This window comes from Apaloderma vittatum, unplaced genomic scaffold, assembly GCF_000703405.1.
Source record: "Apaloderma vittatum isolate BGI_N311 unplaced genomic scaffold, ASM70340v1 scaffold1719, whole genome shotgun sequence".
Taxonomy (NCBI): domain Eukaryota; kingdom Metazoa; phylum Chordata; class Aves; order Trogoniformes; family Trogonidae; genus Apaloderma; species Apaloderma vittatum.
In genome coordinates, this window is record NW_009735703.1 from 105,169 (window position 1) to 132,585 (window position 27,417).

The 27,417-nt window shown below is 39.1% G+C and overlaps 1 protein-coding gene across 1 annotated transcript in view; it reads left to right on the plus strand.

Moving 5' to 3' along the window:
* Nucleotides 1-27,417, plus strand: part of TRHDE (thyrotropin-releasing hormone degrading enzyme) — a gene marked incomplete at its 5' end in the record, with an annotated part of 177,635 nt that overhangs the window by 97,470 nt on the left and 52,748 nt on the right. Inside the window, 3 exons of the mRNA XM_009876674.1 lie at nt 3,369-3,434; nt 5,813-6,000; nt 25,362-25,450. Of these exons, the coding sequence (XP_009874976.1) occupies nt 3,369-3,434; nt 5,813-6,000; nt 25,362-25,450 (343 nt within the window). The remainder of the gene's footprint in view (nt 1-3,368; nt 3,435-5,812; nt 6,001-25,361; nt 25,451-27,417) is intronic.

The window sequence follows — 27,417 nt, forward strand, 5'->3', positions numbered from 1 at the left end:
TTAGAGGCAGCACTATGGCGAAGGAGAAGGAGAGAGTTGTAGAAGAGCACTCTTGAGTCTTGGGTTGTTAAAGAGCTTTTCTCCTCACAGACACCATAGGGCAAGAGCTGCAAGTTATGAAGGTGGCTAAAGCATATCTTCACACTCCAGCACACTCCAGTTGATGGAACAGCCTTTGTAGGTGATAGACTTGTGAGTTTATGATGGCAGCCTTGCAGCCAGATGGTTCTGGGCATATGTGTTTAAGAGAAGGTGTCTTTAAGTCACTTCCTTTGGAGTGTGCTGAGCGCAGCTTAGATTAAGGCAGCTGTGTTTGCAGTGTCATCCTCCTGTTCAGTGGCTTGCATTTCTCTTCTGTTTGCTTTGGTTCTTTTCTGTTCAGTGGAGAGGTGAAGGGGTGGCTAATACTTCTGCCCTGGAGAATTACAGTGAATGAGAACATGTCTTCTGCCCCTTTGCAAGCTAATTAAGACTTAGAGATGGGTCCCCAGGAGGAAAAATGGATTATATTCCTGCTCGTTCCCTCCCTAGAACAGACAGGCGGAGTATGTATAGATCTTTGGCTCCTATTTTAGTACTCCCTGGGAGGTATTTGATGCTGATATGTATAAGCTTTGCTTTTCCATTTTAAACTGAGTGCCTGTCAATGAATGGTATTTCAAGAGAGGCTGATAATTTGGTAATGAAAGTTTTGTCTGGGTCATAGTAACAGCGTGGATGGTGACAGCAAAACGTAACTTTGCAGCAGAGCTGGGAGTGGTTGAGTGTGGTGTTGTTCTCGGTATAAAACCAAGCTCTGGTGTGAGAACAGATCTATAAAAGCAAGAATGGCTTTTAATGAATTATTAGGGAACACTAATGCACAGTGTCTTCCAGTGGCAGAAATAGGGAGCAGGAGATGAAACCAGCAGAGAGGCAGGTATCATCACACAGCAAATCACTGAAATGGGAAATGCTTTTTGATAAGGTGTTGCAAGCGCTAAATATTTACATGAGTTCAGAAAACAACTGGACAAATTCACCAAAGATGACTATTAAATACAAAGGTACTACTCTGTTCAAAATTCCTTTGATATGAAGTGCTGGATAATGGGAGAGCGTGGAGAGGAAGTATCTCTATATACTTGTCCTGCTTTATACCCTTTCTAGGTTTCTGCTACTGGTTATTGTTGAAACCAGGGTACTGATGTATGAGGATGTTTGATGGAACCTGATTCACTAACCTTTTGCTCTTGTGCCTGTGGAAGATGCACTCAGATTTTGGTTTGCAATGTAAATTTGCTTTTGAAAGGATATTTTGATGTACACTGTCACTTAGGAGGACTATTGTGTAGTATGTGTGTGATAACACCCATAGTTTGATGCTCTGTATATGGTCGCAATGCAACTTTCATGAAATAATAAAAAAATGGATGGTCAAGTTGTGTGATATCAGGGCTATACTCTTATGTTGTGTTTATCACTTAATTTTTTTACTTCATTGTAAGTGTTGGGATTCCTTTTGTTTTCCTTTCTGTGATAAATATGTTGCAATGGAGGATAATAAGTTTTTCTTAACTGAGTGATGAGCCACATCTAAACCTCTCAATCTGTGTACTGAGAGAAGAAAAAACAAAAGAAAAGGGCAGAATTCCATCTCTTTGCAGTCCTTCTGAGTGCATGTAAAATAAAATGTAAAAGTCAAAGTTAATGTCTTGTAGTGGATTGGTAAACAGGATTATTGCCTGGATGGAGTAAATCCTCAAGTATTCCTACCGTTTTATTTTGCTGTGTAACAATTCTGAAAGCAACTCTCAGAAGGACCAATACATGCAGCTTTTTCTAGTACTGCTTAGAATGCGCATGTATATTTGCTGTTATTTATTTACCTTGTCCTACTTTTATTTATTCCTATTTTAGCTTTTTAATTTGCAATTCAGCTTCCTTAGCTTTGAAAGCACTGTGCCTTAAATGGTTCTGTATTTTTAGACAAAATGGATGCATAGTATGCTATAGTTGCAACCTATATAATACTATCTTTTTTCCAAGTTAGCCTCATGACGTTGGTAAGACTCAGTAATGCATTTACAGAGTCAGTGTTCTCATTTAGCCTTTCTAGCCTGTGATTAAATGGGAGTTGCTGCTTGTTTTAATATGAGTTGGCTGACAAGGACTAAATCTGTCACAGGTGCTGCAATTTGTGTATCAGAAAATTTGCTTTCCAAATACTAATTATTCCCAAAGTACCTTACTTCACACAAAACACAGATAACAGAGTCAGCAAATTTATCCCAGTTTTATCATTGTGCTGTAAATTAGGGTTTGTCTTCTACCTTTGTGTAAAGTTAAGATGGTAGAAATTCAAATGGCAAGAGAACCCATTGATTTACAACCTCTGATGTGTTTTTTTACTTAATTCTTCCAGTCGAAGTGCTTGAAATGTATGTTATTCAAATAATCATTGCTGAATTTCACTTCTCTAATTGAATGAGCTGTTGTCTAGGAGCATAGGATGGGAAAATAACAGTGTTGTCTCTCCAGATGCTATTAAAAATTGGAAGCGTTTTATGCCTGAAAGGCCCAGACCTAACCTGGTCATATGCTTAAACTATTAATTTGGGAAGTTAATTTAATATGATGATAGCTTATCAGGAATTATCTTTCTGGTTGCTGTCGGAGGAGAATCAACACTCAGTCATTGAAACTGCTGCTGAATAAGTGAAAGCATTCAATTTATAACCTTCTCAGACCCTGAGTCATGTGTGTCATGAAACCACACACAAGCACGGAGTTGGGTTCCCATCACCCCCCTTCCACCTCTCCCCCTCTCAGGGAGCATTTGTGATAACCTGTTACAGACCCCATTGCTTGTATGATGTATTTTGACAGTGAAGCACCAGGATCTCCCTAGATAAGAGTGTGTTGCTCAGGTAGGCTATTGCTCAGTTAAATCTTTTGTAACAGATCTAGCTGTCATCCGAGTGAGCAAATTTTTGACACTAGATGCAGAATGACCTGTTAAAATAGCACCTGGAACTGTGTTAACAGCAGCTTCTCCTCTCATTGCCGAGAATTACGTAGGAGTCCCTTCTGAGATTAGATAAGTGTTTTAAATGTATATTCAAAATATTTAGCTTATAGAATGACTTACACAGAAAAGGAAGAGCACTGAATGCTGTGAATGACATTTTTAGCAACAATTTTTGCATTGTAAACTAGCTTAAGAAACTGTTTATTTATTCCCTTAGGATGAACATGTTGTATCTTTCCAGATTTCTGACAAATGCAAACATTGATGTGATTTAACTTCTACTAGCAGAGATTCACAGCTCTAGTTGTTTGGCTTGTGTACAGTGATACTGATTTGTATTTTTATTTTATTTCTCTAGGACTATTTAACCATTCACAAGTATGGCAATGCAGCCAGAAATGATCTCTGGAACACATTGTCAAAGGTAAAATGTTTTAATCTATTGCACTGAGGGAGAGGTAGGAATTTATTGTGGTATTTTGCTTGGTGAGGTTAGGAGTGAATGGTGCATATTGAGATCTTCAGACCACAGAGCAAATACAAAAATTGTTGCAAAGAAATTCTGCTTGAGTTAACCCAGTGGCAAGATTAAATTATGTTTTTTGCAGCATTTCTATTCTTTGTTATGTTAGAACATATTTCCTTCCTTGTGCTGCATCACTGATGTGTAGTAAAAGATACTTCATGGAATCTGCTGTCATTGACTTTAGTGGCAGCACGCTGAGGCCCATAAGCTGGAAAGCACATGAAAGTGCTGAGCTTTGGCGTTTACATCAGGTGTGTTTGTGGTTTTCTATGGAGTTATGATTTGTGTGAAGGACAAAACTATTAAAGCTTTCAAGTTTGGTGTAAACAGATAACTATTTACTGTAACCTTTGGCATGCTGTTGAGACTTACAGCTGCTATGTCCATGCTACCTTTGTTTACTATGTCCAAGCTTGGCTTGAGTTTCTAGTGCCCAGTTTAATTTTCATAATGAGCCAAGCATGCCTAATTTCTCACCTACAGAACTGGTATGGGCATTCCAGAATAAAGAAAGCCAGTGTAGAGTATGAAGTAAGAGAGTTTGGGCACAAGTACCAACTCAAGCTATGTGTAAACGTGGTAATCTAGCTGTAACTATTGACACCAAAGCAGGGATTTAGCTGGAGGTGAAGACATCTGCATTTTATCTAGACAAGAAAGTATATACATATAAGCTAGTTGTCCAGTCTCCAATTGTTGTCAATAAGAATTGAATTCACTTGCCGGTTTGTAGACATCTAACAATATTTTCCTTGTTTTATCCCACCTGGCTTCCAGCTGCCACGTGAGATAACCGTGTCTGCTGTAGGTCCACTAGTTCTGCAAGGATGTGTTGAATATTTTACAACACCTCATTTGATGCTTGGTGAATAGGAAAAACTGAGTCACAGAAATCCAGTAGATGCAGTCAGCAGAGCATAGAGAGCAATTCAGTTGACTAGCCACTACATTATTATTTTAAAATGAGCTCAGACCACTGACTGTTGACTAGGGACTCGAGACAGTTGTTCAAATATAGATAACTAGTGCTACATTAGGTGCAGTAGGGTGTTCAAGTCATTCAGGTGGGTGTAAATGATTTCACATAAGATCTGTAAGGAAATCTGAACTCTTCTGGAGTGGCAGGTCAAGATCAAAGGAGAATAGCCACCTGTATGAGGGCAACTGAACTGGATGCTGTGTATGCAGTGACTGTTAATGAGAATTGAGATGCATAACATACAGTCTGACTCTTAAATCTGTGTCTTAATCTGAAGTTGAATGCAATTGCAAATTCTTTTTTGTTTCTCACCTGATGTCTTCCTCTGTTAAAGCCTTTAGGACAGTTATGGGTGATGGGGGGTGAGAGGGATGAACACAATCTTGAAAGAACCCCACAGCTAATGAAACAGAACAAAACCGAGCTTGTATTCTGGTCTATAACTCCTATGGCTTTATTGTATGCGTTGCAATTGCAGCTTCGGTTCTGGGGACTTCTTGCTGGGTTCTGCTTGTATTCATCAGAGATTGTGCAATCTGATCTAGGACTGCTCGGCAGCTAGGGACATTCTTGTCACTGAAGAACAAATGATGCCTGTCATTCTCCTCATACCCAGTCTCATCTCCCATGATGCTGTAGTATCTTCTTGTTTCAGATGAAAATCCACTTGTAAAACAGCATTTTTTTTGACCTACAATATGAAACATGAACACATTAATCCTCTGTTATGACAGGTGCAGTTTATGAATGAACTGGGAATATCTTTGTATACATGACCTCACTTTGGACACGAGGGAAAGTATTTTCAAATAACTAGTAATTTGATTTTCAGAACAGAGAAGCTCTGTCCATTTAGAAATCAGGCCTTTTGAGTATACCTTATTGTAGGTACCCTAGATCAACTAATACTGAGTCTTTTTTAACCTTAACTGGTCGAGACTATGTTTTGGAGATGGCCACACAGTATTTCTGTGGCTCTTGTTAAAATCCTGTGAAGCAGATTATTTCTTCTGTTACAGCATATGTGCCTCAACGATACAGGAAACATGACTTTCTGACTGTAACTCTTCTCTCTGGCAAGATTGCTCAGTTTTTATTTTTAAGTTATGTGGAGACTGTTGGTTAAATTATGTAGTGTGTCTGTACTGCTGTACTGGGTGCAAATGTGTGTGTGTGCATGTGTGATGGTTGTTTAAACCTGAAAAACTAATGTCGCTGGGACAAAAAAATAAAGGATTGTACATGTTGGATGATGATACTGCTTCAACAGATTGAAACTTTTCTTTTTTTCTTGAAGGCTTTAAAAAAAGTTGGAAAATCTGTAAATATCCAAGAAGTAATGGATCAGTGGACACTACAGATGGGTTATCCTGTTATCACTATCTTGGGAAATGAAACTACAGACAATGTCATAGTGATCACTCAAGAGCGTTTTGTTTATAATAGTGATACTAAACCCAAGGATTCTGCCCTTGGAGACAACAGGTACTTATATTTCTCAATTAATATCTTTCAAGAGGCTGTAGTTGTTTAAGAAAATGTTTCGTGTGTGTATTTTTGGGATGATGGCTCTTTAGCAATCTCTGGGCTTTACTTGGTATCAATAGCATGTGTGACCCTTCCATTTGAATTGTAGTAAAGATGAGACTAGTTAAAAGAATTGAAAAAAATCATTTGAGTACTAGAACAATAAGATAAAGCTTTTAATGTACCCATTTGCATCCTGACAGTTTTCTCTGTGACTACATCTTATGTCTTAGATCACATATCTATTCCTCTCCTCTTCTGATTTTGTCACACTCCATGAGGTAATTTGGAATGTGGTTGGAAGATCTGATACTTCTTTTTAAGTAATTCTTTGGAGTGGACCTCTCTGTGCTCATACGTTGAGTAGGCAGCTGTAACTGTGTGTCACACAGGTAACTCGCTTAAACTTGGGAAGCAGTCAAGAGCTGAACTGGACCTCTGTGCAGGGCAGGGGGTTCCAGCTGTTCCATTTTTTAAGCCAGCTGAACTGGTCCTAGGGGGACTGTTACATGAAATCAGCAGGCACTTAGTCATCCCTGCCCTTTTTCCACTTCTTAGATTGTTTCACTCCTGCTCCCAGCTGACTCCCCACACTTCCTTCATCTCAGAGACAAGCTGACATTCCTGGCTGATTCTGAGAAATCCTTATCTTATTGTTTAAAGCAGTTTTGGCATAATATTTTAAGGCCAAGAATATAGAGCTAATGCTAGAGAATTACAAGATAGCTTTGGAAGCTTCTGTGTTCACCTATTCAAAAAAGAAGGCATGCTGTCAACCTTTAGTACTCTGTGTTTGTTGAGTAGATTTAAATCATTAAAAGATAAAATTTGACACCAAATTTTGAGTGACATGTCTGGAGCTTATAGAATATTCCTGTTGAGGAAGGCCTAGAAATGTAGTTGCATTTATTGGAAAATGTTTAGAAGTTCCTTATCTTTTTTTAGAACATGAATAATTATGGAATTCAAACATGACACAGAGTAAATAGTTGTTTTTCTGGCTATATTGGAACAACTGAGCAGGGTATTAAGTATCTGTTTAAGTTCTGGGCTGAAATTAGTTTCTTTGTGAAAAAGAGATAAAACGGTTGAATGTGGACTGATGGAAGTGTTCATAACTCACAGTTCAGTGCAGTTCATTCGAATTTTATTTTTTTGTGCAAATGTATTTACATGTAATATAATGTGAGTGGGTTTTGTTACTCAGAGATTATTAGTTTTTTAATTGATCAAAACTGAGATGTGTAAGCCTTTTAAGTATGATAGAGACTTTCTTAAATAGATTTGTTAGGTATTCAGTATTGATTGTAATAGTTATAATTCGTGAGAAAAGACTAATGGATATGTAAATGTTTTCTAAGCTGGAATACCAGGGGTGATGTGGTGGACTGACCCTGGCTGGACGCCAGGTGCCCACCAAAACCTCTCTGTCGCTCCCTGTCTTTGGCTGCACAGGAAAGAGAAAATAAAATTAAAGGCTAGTGGGGCAGGGTGAGGAAGGGAGATCACTCACCAGTTACCATCATAACGAAAACAGACTCAACCTGCGGTAGTTAGTTTAATTTATTACCAATCAAATCAAATAGGGTAATTGAAATAAAATATAAATCTTAAACACCTTCTATCCACTCCTGTCTTCTTTCCAGGCTTAATGTTTCTCCTGATTTTCTTTACCTCCTCCCTCTGAGCAGTGCAGGGAAACAGGGAATGGAGATTGTTGTCGGTTCATTGCACGTCTCTGCTGCTCTTTCCTCCTCAGGGGGAGGACTCCTCACACTCTTCCCCTGGTCCAGTGTGAGGTACCTCTCATGGGAGACAGCTCTTCCCAAATTTCTCCAGCCTGAGTCCTTCCCACAGGCTGCAGTTCTTTGTGATCTCCTCCGGCGTAGGTCCCTTCCATGGCGTGCAGTCCTTCAGGGACAGGCTGCTCCAGTGTGAGTCCCTTACAGGGGCACAAGTGCTGCTAAGAAACCTGTTCCAGTGTGTGCTCCTCTCCCCATTGGTCCACAGATCCTGCCAGGACCCTGCTCTAGTGTGAGCTTCCCAGAACATCATGTCCTCCTCCAGGCATCCACCTGCTCTGCTGTAGGGTCCTCCATGGCTGCAGATGGACAGCTGCTCCACCGTTAACCTCCATGGGCTGCAAGGGGACAGCGTTCTTAAATAATATCCCAGACATGCTACCAGTGTCACTGATGAGCTCAGCCTTGGCCAGTGATGGGTCCATCTTGGAGCCAGCTGGTATTGGCTCTGGTGGACTTGGGGGAAGCTTCTAGCAGCTTTTCACAGAACCTTCCTCCCCTACCATAGCCTGATCTGCTACCAAAACCTTGCCATGCAAACCCAGTACAGGTGAGAATTAGACTTTTATTTTCAAATGTAACATTAATTTGGAATTCAAACTGTATTTTGAGGTACATGGAAGGGCAGTGTTCTATACCAGCAGGGCAAGTTATGCTGAGTTTCTTAGGAAATTTTGTCTGCAGATTTTATCAAAATTATAATTTCTGAACATTGGAAGCAAGATTTAGTGCTGTGGAGAGCACAGAGAAAGATGCTAGCATGAGCCCTACCAGGAATTTACTGTCCTAATAGGCAGTACAGTACATATTCTGTGGATCTTCTTTGGCAAGTCTTTTTCTTGTTCTCTTCCCCCTTTGGATTTGTTTTCCTTTGTGCTTCCATGTACTTTTAAGCACAAATGGGAAGGAAGGCCCTTGCCCAAGGAAGGCTTTACAGATGGGATGCTTAGTTCAGCCATTTGGATGATGGGGCCAATTTATTGCTTCCCAGTTGAAATTATTTGAAGGTCACGTTATATAAGTATAAATACCAAAGAACGGGAACTGTATGCATTTAGCAAAAGGTGAAACTTATCTATGCCTTTCACCTTTCAAAAATCAGCCACCAATTTATCTCAAAGACCTATGTCTTAGTTGTAAATTAGTGTCTAGAGTGTTGCAACAATCATGCAGTTCATTGAGGCACTGTCCACAGGCACATGTAGCTTGCTATTCACAATGGCTCTGTATCATTAAATGTCCTTTCATACCATCAAATTAAGTAGAAAAACAGAACTAGCATACTGAAATAAGCTTAGTCTTTCTGCTAGCAATAACCTAGATATATTTCAGGGGTTTTGTGTATGTGTTTTGGGGTTTTTATTGTTGGAAAAGTCAGTATTGCTTCAATTATTGTGAAAGCATCCATCCATCCATCCACCCATCCATCCACCCATCCATCCATCCATCCATCCATCTATCTTATCTATACACATACATACCATCAGCCTGCTGGCTTTGAGGGTGTAAGGTATTGGTGTCCTAATTCACAGTCCATGTGCTCATCTCTCCTGTGTGACTTGTGAATTAGATGTTGGACACAAGGCTCCCTGAGGAACCATAGTAGGCATTGTAAATAACAGGGAGCAAATGGTATTTACGTCACATTTGAGGCTGTGCTCTTGCAGGGCAAGCAACATTGGCTTCCTTTGGGTAGTTTGTCTATGGATTAATCGTGATGATCATTTTAAGCCCCATAAAGAGTAGAACTGCACCAAACAGAATAATGTACAGGTCCAGGTCTTTTCAGGAGTTTATCCTCCAAACAGACAACATGATATGTGCTAGAAGGCTCCAGGGAAGGCTCTTAAAGCATCCATCTGCCGTGTAGTCTTTAGTCATCCAGAGGTGGGGCAGCAGTTTGGCATGGCACAGCAATAAATGTCAGTTATATCGCCTTCAAAGTGATGAGGAGTTTAAACTTCTGGTTCAGACCCTCTCTAGGCAAATTTAACTTAGCTTTACTTTAGAAAAAGTCACTTCAGAGTAGGTCTTCCGGATGTATCTGCTGCATAACAAATGTAAATGAAGAAGCAACTGAATATTTCACAACCATTCTAGTTTTATAAAATGTGTGTGCTTTTCTTTATGCTATGTATTTATGCAGCAATTAACTGTTAAAAATGAAATGTGAAGCAGCGTATTTAATTTATCTCTCTGAAATCATATAGAGGAATGTAGGAACAGCAAGCAGATTTTTCTAAGTGATAAATGGTAAAAGTGAAAATTGTTGGTAGCTGTGGCAGTATTTTACTACTAATTCTGCCTAGTCCATTACCATAAGTGTCTTTAATTCTGCTGCAGAAGAGAATGATTACGTATAGTTGATTTTCCCATCTCATGTACAGTTGGACTCCCTGTCTCTATAACTGCGGAAAAATGTGTTTCAAGGGCCATACGTATATAAACTGTGATTTATTTGTGTGCGTAGAATCAACTATATGGCATGCTAAGCTCTAACATTTGGCCTCAAATTCTAGAAGGTATACAATTTTGTTTCTTTGCAAACTGAATATAGATTTTACTTGACACTTATGCCTTCACGTGAATCATAGTTCTCATTTTATGAGAGAATAAAACTAACAATGCCAGGCATCGTTTCTAGGAACACCACTCCTGAAGGGTCAAAATCACCAGATTCAGTCTGAATGTTGAAACCTGTGTCTGGTGCAATGTTTTAGTAGCAATTTCAGCTTATCCACACAAAAGTTTTAAACTCCTGTAATAACTGTGTAATTCTTATTCTTCCCCCAAATAACAGTCCTTTAGTTATGTGTAGGTTCAGTCCTGGACTCCTGTGTACCCCCGTGAGAATGGATTATACCCTTGCACTATAAGGCTACAGGGGAAGAGGTGATATTCCATCTGACAGGGTTCAGTGGGTTTCCCTGCTGACAGAGAAAATGATGATTTTAAGGCACCAGTCTCATCCATCATTACAAGAATAGCTCACAGATATGACAAGAAATCTTATGAAAAATAATCTCTGGTCTAGACAATAAACCAATCAGTTCTGATGAAATCCATAAACCTTTTATAGACTGTATTGAAGAGCAGACCAAAGCTTTCTGGTTATAAGTTTTGCCTTTTAAAAATATGAAGAGCTTGTCTCTTCAAAAGTGGAGAAATAACCTTTCCAATGTTATCAAAATAATTAAGTTCATGTTGCTGAGATAATATTCACTTATATAGTGCTCTTATCATGCACACAGTTTCCATAGCTAATCTTTGGTTGTTCATGATAATATCCTAAAGGGAAATGTCTTGCTAGGTGTTGAACACAGCTAGCTGTGAGGAAAGACAAAAAAGAAGGAAGAGGTACAAATCAGAATACAGACAGGGTATTCATACATGCTGTAGTGTGGTAGTCCTCAGTGCCTTTCTCTGTGTGGCTGGACTAGGGAAAATTCAGTCAAATGGTGCAAGCCAGGGACATGACCAGCAAAACTAGAGCTGTACAGACTAATGGGTCTAACACCATGTCGTAATTATGAGAAGTGAAAGACTTTACAACAGGCAGCAGAGCTGCTCAGCAGTCACTCCAAGAGGAATGATTAACTGCAGAATTTATTTCCCTTTAAGTCTTTTCTGAATTTCCTACACAAAGCTCATTTGTTCAAGCTTTGCAGAAAAAGGGCTGTGCTTGTCCTTTTACTGATAATTATCTGAATAGTAAAAGTGTTTGGATATGGCCATACATATTCTTACTTATTTGTATGACATTATCACTTGAGCAGTGATGAGGAACTTACTTTGACACTTATCAGCTGAGGTGCTGGTTAAACACAAACCAAAACATTAGAAGCACAAGGGGAATGCTGATAAGTATCTTTGAGATCTTCTTAGAATGATTGCAGAATAGTGCAGCATATGTAGTATTAATTGTGTAATAAAAAGGACCATTATATGGACAAATATTGTTCCTGAGGAAGAAGGACTAACAAAATATAAACAGAAGTACTCATTTGCCTCTCTGTCTCTGGGAAATATCCCCTAATCTTCCATTTTCCCATGTCCTTGGAGTGTTTTCTTGTTATGCCTTTAATCTTTACTATACCTGAAAGATTATGCTTTTATCTGCATTTCTCCTAGAAACAACTTCTGTGTTGCTGCTTAGAGAGTAGTTGTGGTGCCCTGGCTCATCTTGACTGACCTGAGTGCCTCTATATCATCTGTAATAATGATGAAAGGAGTGTGCTTCAGGAGAGGAAGGTACTGATATTAGGCACAGGAGAAACGGACTTATCAGGACCAAGATTAAAAAATCAAGAATCCTTAGTGAAGCATGGAACTCTGCGTGAACACAGCCAGATATTCATTTAACCTTTTTTTTTTTCTTGCTGGTCAAGCAGGGACTTGAAAATACTTGGTTTTGCAGAAGAACCAGAAGGTGTGGGCAGCTCTTCCTCTTTACATGCACACTGGTGTTTATTAGAGGACAGCTCCATGACACCAACAGGCTTTGTCCTTCAGCGTGCACAGGGACAGTCCTTAACCCCAGCAGCCTGTGAGAGGACAGTGCTGGGCCAGGAGTGGCTCCCTCGAATGGACAGGGAGAGAAAAGCTGCTTCTGCCAGCGACTTGGCAGAAGGCTGCCTGCCTGCCTGCGGTGCCTGTGGGAGGAGAGCCTTTGCTGCTGGGTGCCAGTGTTTGCCAGCCCAATACTGCCCACTGCAATAGGATTTTATTTTTTTTTGTTCTCTAAGGCACTGGGAAGTCTGCAGTATGTCTCTTTTGATTGTTACATGATTATTAAACTAGAATAAGAAGTGCTCTTAAAATTGGTTCCTGCACATATCTCTGCTGATGTCTCTTCAGCAAGATTTTGCTGCTAGCAAATGCCAGTTGTAATTTAACACTTTATTTCCAAAACTGTTTCACAGCTTCCATTTGCGAGAAACGCTTCTCACTAGGCAAACTTCCAGGCCATTCTTTTGTGCGGGATATGGGCAGCTTTCAGTGTTAGAATTTGCAGAATGCTAAAGGAGACAAAACTGGTGTATTGCGTCATTGCTTCCTGTGCAGTGGCAGCGTTTGTATCCTGACAGAAGTTAGGCTGACAGGGGAAAGCTGCTGCTGTATTTCGTTACCTGCACACCATGTCGCTCCTCATCTTGCTTGCTAATGCTAACAGAAATTGATAGATACCCAAACTAGTTCGTTAACTCACATTAATTAAATCAACTTGGTGGTGAGAGAAGGAGCAGGTACTTGAGGGCAACACTACGCTTTAATTCAGAGTGAGACGGGGAGGTGAAGAGGAGAAGCAGGGCAGGAGTGCTGGGGGAAAGCTGGCTAACGTGCAGGGGGAGGGAAAGGGAATGCTGTGTGCCAGGGTGTGGAGGTGAGCGGGAGCTGGGAGCATTAATGTTGTGTGGCAGGAATAGGCAAATACGGAGAGCCAGGGAAATGGAGAAGGTGGTTAAGGTGGGGGCTTTAGTGAAGCAAAGAGCAGAGAGGGGAAAGCCTATAGAGCATTTGGCAGAGACAAGGGTGATGGGAGGGATGAAAGTGGATGAATGTCGTATTTTGTTGGCTTTGTGAATATCAGAGATGAGGAATCCCCATTGTAGATCAGAGGATGAAACTACTAACATGCTTCCTTTTTTGCCTCTTCTTTCTTTTGCTTTCTTAAGTTGTTAATAATGGATTTTTTTCCTTATCCATTTATCTGAGCCTTCACGCTCTGTAGTAGAATCTCAGATTTTATGGAGGAAATACTTTGATAGGGGACTCTTAAGGAGACTAAAATAGGAATTGTGTTTTAGTCTTGCTTAAATTCACAATATTCTGAGGAAAAAACAGAACTGAACATTGGAATACGCTGAAAAATGCCTGACATTTAAGTATTTCAGAACATATTGGAGCATTGTAGAAGCTAAAATGCTACTCTAATTCCTACTAGAGGAGTCCCTTCTCAGCCCATAACAGATCCTTCCACTCTATTCAGAGAAATTAAGATCTACACTCTGGAGTTGAGGGGCTATGCTCATGGGTAAAGGACAACACAGAGATCGAGTTTGCATGATCAGCACCACATGAGCAGTTCTGCAAGGACATTTTGCACTGGTGCAAGATGGAACAGAGGATGCTAGAGAGATTAAAAGCCTTTATTGGATGGTAAAGAGGCAGCTGTAAAACAGCTTAAAGTCAGCTTCTTTCTATCCATCTCTGACTCAGCACCCAAAATTGCTTTTCACTTTTGAAAATGAAGCCTTTTTTATATTTTCGTATAAAACAAAATGTTAAGCAAGGAGGAGCAGGCATGTAATGGCAAAGAATTTGTAGTATTTGTTCTTTGCCCACAATATTTTTCTAAGTTTAGTAAGGTACTCTGCTAGCACTGACACTGAAATGAGTCAATTTTAAAGAGGCCCATAATATTTATAACCACCTGATCTGTAATTTATTTTAGTATGAAATGTTAAGCTGAATTACACAGAACTTTGTAGAAGGTTTAGTAATCAGATAATTATAATCAGATTATATTATTATCAGACAGTGCAATGTGTTTTTTTTTTCAAACTGAGTAATTTAATTGAAAATAATTTACATTATTTTACATTACTGTGTATCCACTCTTAAAAAAAGCAACCAGACCAAAGGAGATTGGGATTTATATGGGATGGCCAAAGACATACAACTGTTTTCTAACAGAATATGCATTCTGTCATCTTAAGGCAGTCACGCAGTGCAGAGCCACACTTGGGCTCTTTCATGCTGATGCCACTGTTGCAGGGCTGAAACCTTTTCTTATTGCTGGGACTTCATGGTTTTGTTGTGCTGCTAAGGTCATCATATTTGGCAAAGGGCTCCTGAAGAGCCTAAATTGTTTTTCCTCTTTCAGCTTTAGAATTTACTTATGGCTGAAAATTATTCCAAAGATTCTTGTAAAATCCAGGACGAATTAGGACTACAGCAGAATAAAAAGAAAAGCACAAAATCCATATCCATAATACATTGCTGTTAAACTTGTTAATCACTGTTCTTACTACAGATGAATTATAGTGTCAATGATTGTATTAAAATGCCTGTCTCTAAAATACATTCCAGCAATACTGTATTGACATTGAAAATATTTTTCCTCAATATCTTTGTGTGTAGATCCTTATGCAAAAAAAAAAATAAAAGACTCATGATCTGTCCTAGAAATAGTTGCTCTTAGAAGCAACTATCAACCTTATTTAAGAATATACCATGAGTATTAAGAATATACGTGAGTTTCTAAATGAAAGCATACATAATAGACATAATATAAAATTAGCAGCTATATTGAGGCAGAACTGCAAAGAAAAAGGCTTACCATGAGAAGGAAGTCATCTCAGAAGTTCTGGCATCTTTCAAGACTAGATTATAATGTTCCTAGTCAACCTCTCACACAATTCTAAGTATTTATCTAAACTATGGAAATTATTGATAGTTTCCTCCATGTATGTAGCTAAGTATACTTTGTATTCAAAATTATAATAGGCCCATAATTCCAAATATCTTCCAAATCCCCAAGTTTTGCTTCTCTTTGAAATATATATTAGGTGGATCCAACTACCTGTCTGATCGAAGCCTTTGAAAACATCAGACAAAGTAGATAAATCTTAGTAGTTAAAAGGCAAGAGTACTCTACACATTGATTTCTGTTCATATTAAGTTCACTTGCAATACTCTTCAAAGACTGACGCCTCAGATGTGGAGCCCATTCAGATCTACCAAGTGGTCAAGCCATTCTCTGCCTGGCAGCACCTGTCAAGAGTTGGTCCCACTGGATTGTCTTGGTCGGTGGGTTACTCTGACTAAAAAGTTGAATTCCATCATAGCCTAGGCATTAGTGAGAAAGAAGAAACTAATATGAAAAGCTCAGTTTGGTTTTGACATTCTTGGGTACAGATGATAACATGAGGACCATTAATTACTGAGTAACACAGGCCTCAGAATTTTGTTATCTGCTTAGAAAATACCACAGGTGTATTACGTGGCCCCCTAGTTTGATTATACCTGGTCTCATGGATGAAGAAAATGCAGTCTGTATTCCAGTCAGACAGAGCTCCCTAAAGACTAGGCCAGAACACTGTCTTTAATTCAAAGAGTCTAGCAAAATCCAAATTCTTATCTTGTTTTTATAAAGGGGTTTTAGATGCCTCTGCCCAGCATAGTCCAGAATGATATTGGAGTAAACTTGACCTCAGTCTTTTTCTTGCAGTTTTTTTCCAGTTGGATCATGTAGTCACTAACTTCACTGCCTTTTTTTTTTTTTTCTGTAGCTTATTTTTTTCCTCTTGGCCAGTCTGTAAGTCTTGGGTGAGGGCAGAACTCCTGGAATCCCAGGATCCCAACCGTAGCACCATTTCCTTTCCTCAAAGTCCAGGAAACCCTTAATTTGCGTCCCACAATTAATTTGGTGTGGCACATTTACTGTGTCTTCTCTCTTAATTTCCTCACTACATACAGTGCTGTCATAATTTGTCTTTCTGCAGGACTGGGGAAAGTCCTGTCCAATTCAGACACCAGCAGGCCTTCTTCAGTTTATAAAACCTAAGTGCTGTCCTCTCTAAATTCAGCTTGTCTAATTGCAACTTCTGATTTGATTTAAAAGTCTGCTGTTGTCTGCTTTCTTATCCCACTTGTAGGGGAATCCAACTTAGTTACCTTTACCAATTTTTTCACCTGTTTCTTATTGTCACTTGCACTAAACTTCTTGATCTTACTCTGAACATAGGAATTAAGATCACACTGGGCATGTGTCGATAACCAATGAAAACCTCCAAGCTGTGCTCAGTTTATCTCAGTTACTTCAAATTGCTCTCAGTTTTTCACCCTGTGCTTGTCTTTGGTACAAAGTTAGTCAAATCTTCCCTTCCTATCTGCCATCTTCTATGCTGACAGGGTACAAGGAATCCCTTGACACCCTGGCTCAGCGTAGGAGGTGTAATACTTGTGAGAGTGAGAATAACATCTCTTGTGTTGTGCCTCTGGGCACAGCCTACAATCACTTTACTGGCACGTATTAAATCTAATGAAAACTCTATGTTTTTCAGTCTTGTGAGAATGATATTCACAGCATGAATATATTGTCAGCTCCTTATCCATTAAACAGAACTAGAACTCTATAGAATCACACGTAGTAAGTCTGTGATTTCCTGTGATATTCACATGAGCTTCCCCTGGAACTTGAAATACTCTTTACTGAATGAAATACTATAGTACATAATAAGGTGGGAAAATCTCTATGGTGTTTTTAAATTATCTTTCCCAACACAGTCTCTCTAGAAAGCATGACTTACAGAATTTTACCCTGTTATGGCTGAGTTCTACTTCATGTGTGATATCCTTCTGTAATAGGAAGCTCTGAAGCTGTTGTGCTGTTCAACAACTTCCCCTTGTTTCCTGGTGACCACCTTACGTCTACTTGTGCTCTCAGCCTAGGAGTAAATGCTTCCGCGTGTCATGGCAACAAGACTTGTAATTTCATAGATCAGTTGAATACAATTTCAGTTTATCTGTTGGCAATTTGTCTTTGAACCTTCCAATATTTTAATATTTAAAATTCACTGAAAACAAGGGCCTTCTTTTGCCTTGCTAACAGAAATTGCAGTTGTGTTGTCAGGAAGAAATGAGAGATCTCTACAGTTTTCCTGCTACACTTACTTAAGGTCCAAACTTCACACTCCTTTAGTTACTCCACATCATCAACTTTCTGTGCCCTTTATTTTATAATAGGCTCTAAGGATATTAGCCAGAAAATTTTGCAGCCATGCAGCTAAGTGCTTCCTTTACTGGTCACTAGTTGTATATGTCTCTGCAGATCAGCCAAATATGAAACTGAAGTGAAAATACAAATCATAAATTCGTAGGTTTCATTTGGTTCTGTAAGACTTGCTTTCTGACAGGACACATTTTCTCATTACTTGGCTTTCGTATTCTTTTGTCTGTGAAGTCGCAGCCACATGAGGTCATGTGGAAGGCTCATAGCCAGGTAAGAAATATCTCTGTGTACATGAAATTTCAGTATTCTCCATGTGGAGAGCTGAGAATGGGAAACTAATGGCTGGGAGTCCTTGCACCTTGTTGCTCAACTTCACTCACTTTCGATGTACAAGATTTTAATCTTTAACTGAAGAGAGAGTTGGCATTTTACATTTTAAGTTCTGATGGTTAAAATGAGAAGGCAGGTATCTTAACCAGTGAGTTTTACTTGTGGATCTTCTTCTTATCCTTTCTACTCTTAAATTATTTTCATTCCTCACTGTGTCTCGGTGTTAAATAGCTTTAATCATATCCTTCAATGATATGAAGTCTTGGATTGTTATGTTCTCAAAGTACGCTACAAAGATTAGTAAGTGTTACAGATGAGCAAGAAATGGATTCTCATCCCACAGAAATTTTCAATATATCAAAACATTTCTCCGTACTGAATCAGGACAAAATCAAAGCAAAAATTTGGGAAAAATGGTTCAGAACATTCATCTCCATTCTGTAATTTCAGTACATTTCAGTTTCTCTCATTTTAACTTCTCCCTTCAATTAACTTGTATCTCCAGCTGAAATTCATTTTGAATCAACAAACTGAAAGTTTTTATTTTAAACAGTAGTTGTAAAATATTTCAGCAGTAAAATATAATGTATTTGAAAACCTGTGCCTGAAGCCTTCTCTTTCTTACAAACAGCTTGCTTTTGAAAATCTGCCCTTTTCATTTAGAAATGAGAAAGTTTCTTTGGGAAAACCGTTGTGGAAGGTACTATCGTCAACATCGAGTGGAGGGAGAGGCCCGTTTAGTTGCTTGAACCGGTGACTTGCTGCCATTGGAGGTGCCTTGAGGCTTCTTACTTGACCTTGTGCTGCCACACAGGCGGGAGCATCCGTCGGTGTTCTGCCGTATCTTATGGCCCGTGGCAGATGTCTCAAGGACCCCACGGCAACTCATTTGCCACCACCTTGCACAACTGAATTTAGCCCAGAGAAACTCAGTCACAGAAGACTGATGGTTGAGATTTCACCGGTGATAGCTGGTTACTACATGATTTCTGGTTTTCCAGCCTGGGCTACTTTAGACAACTCACAGTTTCATTTCTCAGCCTATTAAGGTGTTTGAAGGTACGTACAGCTTTTGGTGTTCAGCTTTTCTGAAAGTAGTTCTGTAGATGCTTCACACTAGGAGAAAAAGCAGATGGTAAATGATTTGCCACAGTTGACTTGATTGACTTCATGTGATGCCACTGAATGTTCAACCAGTGCATCCTCCTCCGATCTCATATTCTACCTACAATGAAACTCTGTTTTCCTGTGCAGTTAGCACATTTGAGCGGAGGTCTCTATCTCCTAAGGTCTATTCCCACCTAAGTCATTCTATGATTGCCAGTACACTTGAAAATAATTATGCTTATTATATCCTGCTAAAAGGCCGATTAATTTGCTTTTGTGCATAGAATTTTATTTTTGTCACATATTCTTCCATTGTTAGATGCACTAAAAAATCATATGTTTTTTTTTCCTAAAGTCTATACATTGTTCTAGGCTCCTACCTTGTCATGGTTCTCCTTTGATTTCCTAGCTAAGTATAAAATCTAAGACTGTTAGTAGAGGTCTTTTCTGTCTAGATATGTCTAGCCTTTTCTCATTTCAACTGTTCTTTATGTATTTTGGAAGTCCAGCTTCCTCATATAATCTGTACTTGGGCAAGAGGGAAGATCTCAGTTAATAAATATAAGCAAAAAGTGAGAAATTAAATGGTTGAATTTTTCAGTGGAGGGTAATACCCTGTGAAATTCTTGAGAAACGTGTACTGAAGTTTTTCCTATTCAGTCATGTGAAAGAGGGCATGGAAGAGTGAGGTGACAGAGTTTTCTGGTGATAGAAGGTTTTTGAGGATAGTAGAAACAAATGTTAATTACCAAGATTACAGAAGTACTCCTCAGTGCTAGTTTACGTGGAGGTAAAAAGACCAATGGAGATTAATGTTAATAATGAGGTGATACATGTGGGGAAAACAGTTCTAACTTAGTGGTGGGTTCTGAAGAAAATATTCTTTCTTAGGTAAGAGATCTTGAAATTTTGGTAGGTAAGTTTCTTTAAATATCAGCTCAATGTGCAGACACTGTCAAGCAGGTAAATAGAACAGTAGGGATTAGTAGGAAAAAGAGCATAAAAAAAAGTGTAAAGAGTGCAGAAGTAAAGATAATTATGCCACTCTTAATCCATGGTAGACATGCCTTCAAAGCACTGAGGGCAGGCCTGGCTTTGTAACCAGGTGTATGATAGATAGAAAAAATATAGAGGTGTATAATAAGAAGGATTAAGTACAGTTTCTGTATAAAGAACAGCAGGATAGATTAGGAGTCTTTAACCTGGAAGTCTGTAAAAGCAGAAGGATTTAGAGAGGGATGTGGTTGTTCTCTTCTTTTCCCATTCAAAATGTAGGTGGCATGTGAAAGGTGTGTGGCTGTGGGAGGCACTTGCCTGTGTCAGCCCCGTTAAGGATTTACAGAGACAATTTGCACGATAGTAAATAGGGCATTTATTAAAGTCACAGATACGGCATATTTGGGATTCCTGTTGATAAATTCACTTTCTGCAATAACACTAATATATGATGGTAATGCTAGCAAAATACTACCCCAGGTATTTCTCACCAAAAGTTAAAAGCATAGTACTTACCAAGCAGGCATCCCTGTCTTGGATGCAGAAGGAGGACACCCCTTTGGCTGTCTCTTCTGGGTCTTCTCTCCACAGAGTTGTATTCCATCCATATTCTTTATATTCTGACCTTATCTGTCCCCTGTCCTGGGGTGACCTTTAGCATGATTTGGGTGGAGAGTCAAATACTATAGTCACATATGTTTAGCATGTGCTTTGTTAAGCTTATTAACATAGTCAGAGGTGTGAGCTTTAATATGCATATTGGGGATAATGAAGCAAAAGGTTTCACTCAGGGCAATGTGGCCTTCAGAATTCTGTGTTGAAGCAATTTATCTGCCTTCAGGATTGTGCTGAAGTCATCAATCTTCATCTGTCCACAATCTTTAGCCAGAACAGGGCCATCCTGGCACCACAAGACTCCCTCCTTTGGCTGCTTCTCTGTGCAGGCCTTGTTAATCTCCATCCCCAGTGTCTGCACAAGACATGAGCAGCCCCCTTGGGTTAAAATCTCGCGGTAAGCTAATTCTGCTGTGGTTATTTTAGATAGAGATGTTCCATCACTTTACATGAAGCAAGCACATTACTTGTGTACTCTTTATAATGCAGACAAGGATAATAAGCACCTGAATATTGAGCAGATACATTCATTGTTATGTGAGTGATGACTAGGAATAGCCAAACCTTTTTGTTTGGTTTTGAATCTAGCGGAGAAAGGAAAATGTTACTGGAAGCACATGGCATTGACTACTGGCAGTGGGTGGAAGCTTGGCACATGATGGTTACTGGGGAGATGAATCTTGAGAATGTATGAATTTACATCTCAGCAAAAATGTTCATTAATGTGAAAAAGTAATTGAAGAGGTATGCAAAATGTGAAACTCCAGGAATCTTTTCTTTTCTGTTTTAGTAGTCTGAGATCTTTGTTTTGTCAGCAGAGAAAATAAACTACTGCCCTGATTTGGCTTTGCATAGCTCTTTACAAGGAAACCATCTAATTGTGCTACTGAAAATCCAATGTTACAACACCGTTGCTGGTCATCAGAGGCAGAAGTGTGAGGCATTGTGATTATTAATACTTTATGGTCTTAGAATTTGCGCATGAAGGGATCTCAGTTCTAATTTGCTGGAATTCAAGGTATAAACAAGTACTCATCACAAATATGATCATTTTCTGAGTGAGATAAAGTACATTAATAGTGGCTGTGTAGTCATTGTGTAATGCTCAAGACAAAAAAACCTATATAATCCCAGCAGAGCATAATTAGCTAACTTTCTAGTATTGCATGTACCTTGGCAGATGCAAGATTGTATTACTTTATGAAACAAGTCCCTCTGATTATTCTTTAAGCTAAATAGAGATGCTGATCCACTTTGGTATTATACATTGATGTGGTGATACCAACAACAACAAAAAAGCATCAATGCATTCCCTTTAATTGTGCATGTTTTTCTGTCAACCTAAATGTAACTATTTCGCATTAACAGTTTCTAATTTGTAAATCAACAGTTAAAAGCTTATTTATACTACCTTTCAACAAGACCTCCCTTTCCTACCTCTCTTAAAGACGTTTGTGATTGGACAACATTATGTTCAGCACAGTTCATATTTACCATATCTGCTCCAATATTTGGTGTATCTCCTCCTCATCCTCAGAGTTAGTTTCTTAAATTCCCGAAATAGCCTTTATTTTCCCCACAATTAAGTGGTCTGCCTTTAGCTCCCTGTTAAGGTCATCAGATTTTAATGCAGATGCCTCAGCAGCAGCTCAGGCAGATTGGACACACAAGACACCCGCGTGCTGAGTGTGCTGTCTGAACAGGCATCTGACTCCTGTAGACGCATTCTTGAGGGTAGGAGATCCAAATGAGTTGTTTCAAGTCCTGCTGCTCTAGTTACTAGGTTCTTATTTTCACCTAAGAATCTAAGGCTAGGTTCTTATTTTCACTGAAACTGGTTTGTCGCAGCAGGCAGCGAATGGCCAGATGCAACAGGATGCTTTTCTCCCTCTCATCGTAACAAAAAATCTTGAAAGGTGAGCCAGATACATCTCCTTTTCATGCATTTAAAAAAGTTAGCCACAGCTTCCTCTGCAGCAGTGGCAGAAGTTTCACCGAGAATGAAGAGGATTGGAAGGATAAAGCAGATAAACATACAGAGACCAGCAGCAGTAAAGTGATTAGAATGGACTTCTGGAGATGTCTATTAAAAGGAAATCTGCGGTTTTTCTGGCAAACCAGTAACCAAGAGGATGAGATTTGGATGTTCTGTAGAAGGCTGAGAACATCAGATAGTCTCTCATCTTTGTGCGATAAAAGTTAAATCTGCTGGTGCTAATCTTTCCAACTAAATCCACTTGTGTTTTCTGAGGGTGAGGGACTTGGTGTTCCACAGCTAGATCACCTTTCAGAGAAGAGTCTGTCTTTATTTCAGATTTACATTAGTTGGAAATAACATAAAATAATAGTATAAGGTAATGTAAAATTTTGCTCTGTCTAGATATTACAATGTGCAGATTATCTTTCTATGAAGTTCCTTCTTAAAATAACAGGTGTCCGTGTATATGTTCATACACAAATATTTGTGTATATGTATATATGTGTTTAAGCCAGCTACGTAGTGAGCTTTCAGTATCTTTTCTTTTGCAGTTTAACTTTTACGATAGGAATTGATCCCAAGAGTCACAAAAATATCATGCAAATGCAATTTTTTCCTTTTTTTCATATACCAAAGTTCCTGTTCTTTCAAATAATGTACGAGCTTTATGCTTAATTTGGCCTCATTTTTCTTGATCACCGTTTGCCAGCATCTTTTTCATTCCAGAAAGCTGGGTGGTTAGAACTAAACGTGTTTTTAAAGATGATATATTTCTTAGAAGTTTTTTTGATAGACTCTAAAAAACTGGTGGGCGTCTAGTAAGGTATTAAGTATTTAAGAGAGTAGTGAATATTCTCAGGTGCATCACTTTGCAGCAACTCCTGAATGCCTTCACTTGTTGAACACAGAAGTTGCTGCTGCTGTCAAAGAAGCAGCAGGACAGAATACATGTTTTCACCTCATTACTCCAGTTCACAGTCCAGAATATTAGTTAAGCCAACAGTGAAAGTAATTTTGTGTGAAGACCCCAGACTGAGAACTGGAGTAGTTAATGCACCAGTGGACATCATTTTCTGCTCGCTGTGCTATGGAGGGTGGTACCGTCCAGCACAAGGAGTGGACAGGCTGGTAATCCTTAATTATCCAAAAAGTGTCTGCATGAGCATATGCTTATGTGAAGTGTGTTCTCAGTGCGTGAGTAGATCTCGCAATTTTCCCAGTATTCCATGATACCAACATTCAGAGAATCCAAAATATGTGGGATCTTCTTTCTTCTCCCGTATGCAAGTAAATGCCATGTTTTCTTTGGAGCATCACTTATGGCTTTTTCAGCTGTACAGTTTTCCAATTATCTCCCGCTCTCTGCTGAATCACGGCTGCACGGACAAGTGCTTCCCAGCACACGCGGTTCCATTCTGAGCTCTGCAAACCCCGACATGTGCGGGTGGCTTTTCATGAATTGGTGGGGAGCCAGAAGCTGAACCTGGCAGTAGGGCTGGCAGGACAGGGGTTTCTCCCTCCCCCAGCCCGCAAGTGAGGCCAGCAAAGCAGCCCTTACAAGCCAGCATGTTTTGACTGTGGTTGTGGCACATTTGGGTGATGTTTGTAGTTCAGTGGAGCAGGCTTCTGGGTAAGCAGAAAGGAGCAAACCAAATTTTTTTTAGTACCATAAGCTACCTTTGCAATGGTGTGTACTAGCAGGGGAGAGGCTGGTGTGGACATCAAGAACTTGCCCAGACCCATGCTTGCATCATTTTAACGCAGTCAATCTAAAATGGTATCAAAGTGGTAGCATATGATGGTGTCTGAGTTGGGCCATTCTCTTGCCCTGTTACGTTGCTTAAGTGCACACATAAGCCCTAGACAAAAATACAACATGTACAATTTCTGAGTGCTTCCTCTTGACTGGTGTTCAAAATGACGTGGCAGGCCTGTGAGGGAACTGTCTGTTCTTTTGCTGGCTAGTGAAAGGATACTTTGGAGAGTTCAAGAATAGAGGTGATAATGAAGACGTGTAGGAATGCTTCCTTTCCATCTCTCCCCAAAAAGACTGACTTCATACAGTCAATTTCTGCTTATTGAGATAAAGATGTTATATAAAAGTCTTAGGTAAATTAGAACATTTATTCCAAATGAGAAACAGTTTGTGATACTTTGTAAGGAAGTTGGGGTCTGATTACACCAGCATATCTCTAAATCCCTATATAGTTTGTTTGGTCAAGTTTGCCTACATGTAAGTGATAATAAATGGTGCAAAGAAATGGATATCCATCCCACTTGTTTTGTTTTTATAAACCAGCAGCTATGAAAGCCCACCATAGCTTTTTAAGAAGTTGCTAAAAGAGTATGTTCTTTTTAAACTTTAGAGTCCCAATAAATCAAACCATGTTTTACCTGGAGGTTGTCTTTTTCTAAGTAAATGTAAAAAAATGTTCTTCTTTCCATGGGAAATCATTATTTCCTCTTTTGTGAATCGTTTTGTTAAATTAGGAAAGCCTTAAAAAAAAGCCCTCATGTGATGATAGTGTGTGAAAAATGTAAAATATAATTTAGGTGGTTTTTTTAGATGAACGACTTTTTCATTGTTTTATTGCTAATAGCAAATGCATTTCAAAATTGAAGTAACTTGTTAGAATCCACATCTTTACACTGCTACTGAAATTGTGTTTTGATTTCTTTGACATGATCCCTGATTGCTGTGAGAAGAATCAGTTCAGTATTTTTGTTCTTAGATTCCCCCTCCTTTGTCTTGCAGCTACTTGTGGCAGATTCCATTAACAATTGCAGTAGGAAATACGAGCCACATCTCATCAGAGGCAATTATATGGGTGTCTAACAAATCAGGTAAAAATAAACTTTCCTCCCAGTGGAATCTCATAAAGAATACTTGTGTTTTCCTCAACTGTTTCTTTGGAATTGATCCTACATAATTGTGTAGTTGCTCTGCACCCAGTTTTAGCTACTTGAAATGAATTACAAAAATAGGAGAGTTGGGAAGGGAGGGAGGAGGAATGGAGGATGAGCAACAAGCAAAACACGGAAGTTAGACAGTATAATGAAAAGCTTTTACATAGAAATGTGTACCTAAGTGATAAGTATTATGTATTTAGCAACATATATCAAATCATTGATGAATGCAATTCAATTTATTGATTGGTGAAAGTTAAATGTAATATTTTTTATAGCAAAGCATCTGATGAGGGTGACTTAGTAAATGCAAAGTGTTTAGAATTCTGGCATTTTACACTGTGATCCGTAGTCTGAACCAAGGCTATGAAATGTTTACTGTCATTAAAAAGTTTCATTATTGATCTGTCACAGTATTTCTTCTCTCTATCAGATAAACAGATGCTGGACCTCAAAAGTGCAGTATTCTGCTTAATACTTACTTTCTCCCTCCTCAGTTCCTACATGGTCATTATAGTTACTGACCTGAGGACAGCTAGGGCTAGATAGTTTTTTTATTGTCTACTAGAGGAATTCTGCCATAGAAAATTGATGAAATATTTCTCTGTTTCCTTAGCAGTTCATGCTACATCAGCTAACAGTTTTGGACTGGAATTGAAGAGAGTGAGGGAAGAAATGTGGAGACTTGAATACAGTGGTATTCATGGAAGGGAAGAGAAGGATCCATGTATCCCAACACACGGGCTGTAGAGGCAGAAATGACCTCTTCTTGTAAAATTAGAAGGGTATAGAGATTTCCCTCTGATTGAAATTTAACTGGAGAGAGGAAAGAGTCAAACCTGTGTGAGCCTGTGATTTTTCCCTTTTTTCTTTCTTATAAGTCACTAAAAGATAATGGTCACCTAGAGCTTAGCAACCAGCAGGACTAGAAGTGAATTGTACACTGTCAATGGAAATCTGAGTATGCCAACTTTCTAGGGGCATAAGGTACGTGTTTCCTTGCCCTGATTGTTTGCAGCCAATTGGAATATAACATGCTGCTCCCATGGTGTAGTGATACAGAAATGTGCCTGGGACCAGGGCAGTTTTCATACCTGGAAAACATGCTCAAGTCAGAGCACACAGGTGCTGCCTCACCTTACAGAAATATATCTCATTGGCCATACTTTTTAATATTAACATATTAACACCTCCAGAATACTTCAAAATCTTTTTGCGCTTTCAAGGTCTACTTTAATGACTTTTGTCCTTTAGGGCTTGATTGAACTCTCATTGAAGTTACTAGAAAGATTCCCACTGACTTCAGAGAGAGTTGATCATCTCTTCTAATCTCATTAGCCTGTACATGGCATGCCTCCTTCCCTTCACTCCTGCCCTGAAAGTTCAGCATATCATTATTATCTGCACAGTTGCTTCTTCATTGCCTTTTACTTGCAGAGTGCTGTGGAGGAGCAAGTCCATAAACCCACTACCTCCTTTTAAGATCTACTGCTCCTATTGGAATGCTTTCCAGAAATCAACAAATTAATGATAGCCAGTGTGAGCAATGATTTTGGGGTGGCTGCTGTATAGAAATTAAAGAGCAACCTTTCTGAGTCATCAGTTTCCTGCGTAGCGAATCAATGCCACTGTGATCTATTGTCATTATCCTTGTCCTTTCTCATTACTTTCTCACTCACTTACTTGCTGTGCCTCGTTGAAAGTGAGACTGTAAACTTACCACTACAGAAAGGATGTCCTCTTGCTCCTACTTGTTGTTGTCTAGCTCAGCTGGAGAATTCCTCAACGTAAAAAAAGTCAGTAAGAACATTCCTGGAGATACTCAGTATGTTTCATCGTGTGTGCTGTTATGTATTTGGGCTATTATAGATGATTTTGTCATATTACTGGAGATTTTCTGTTTG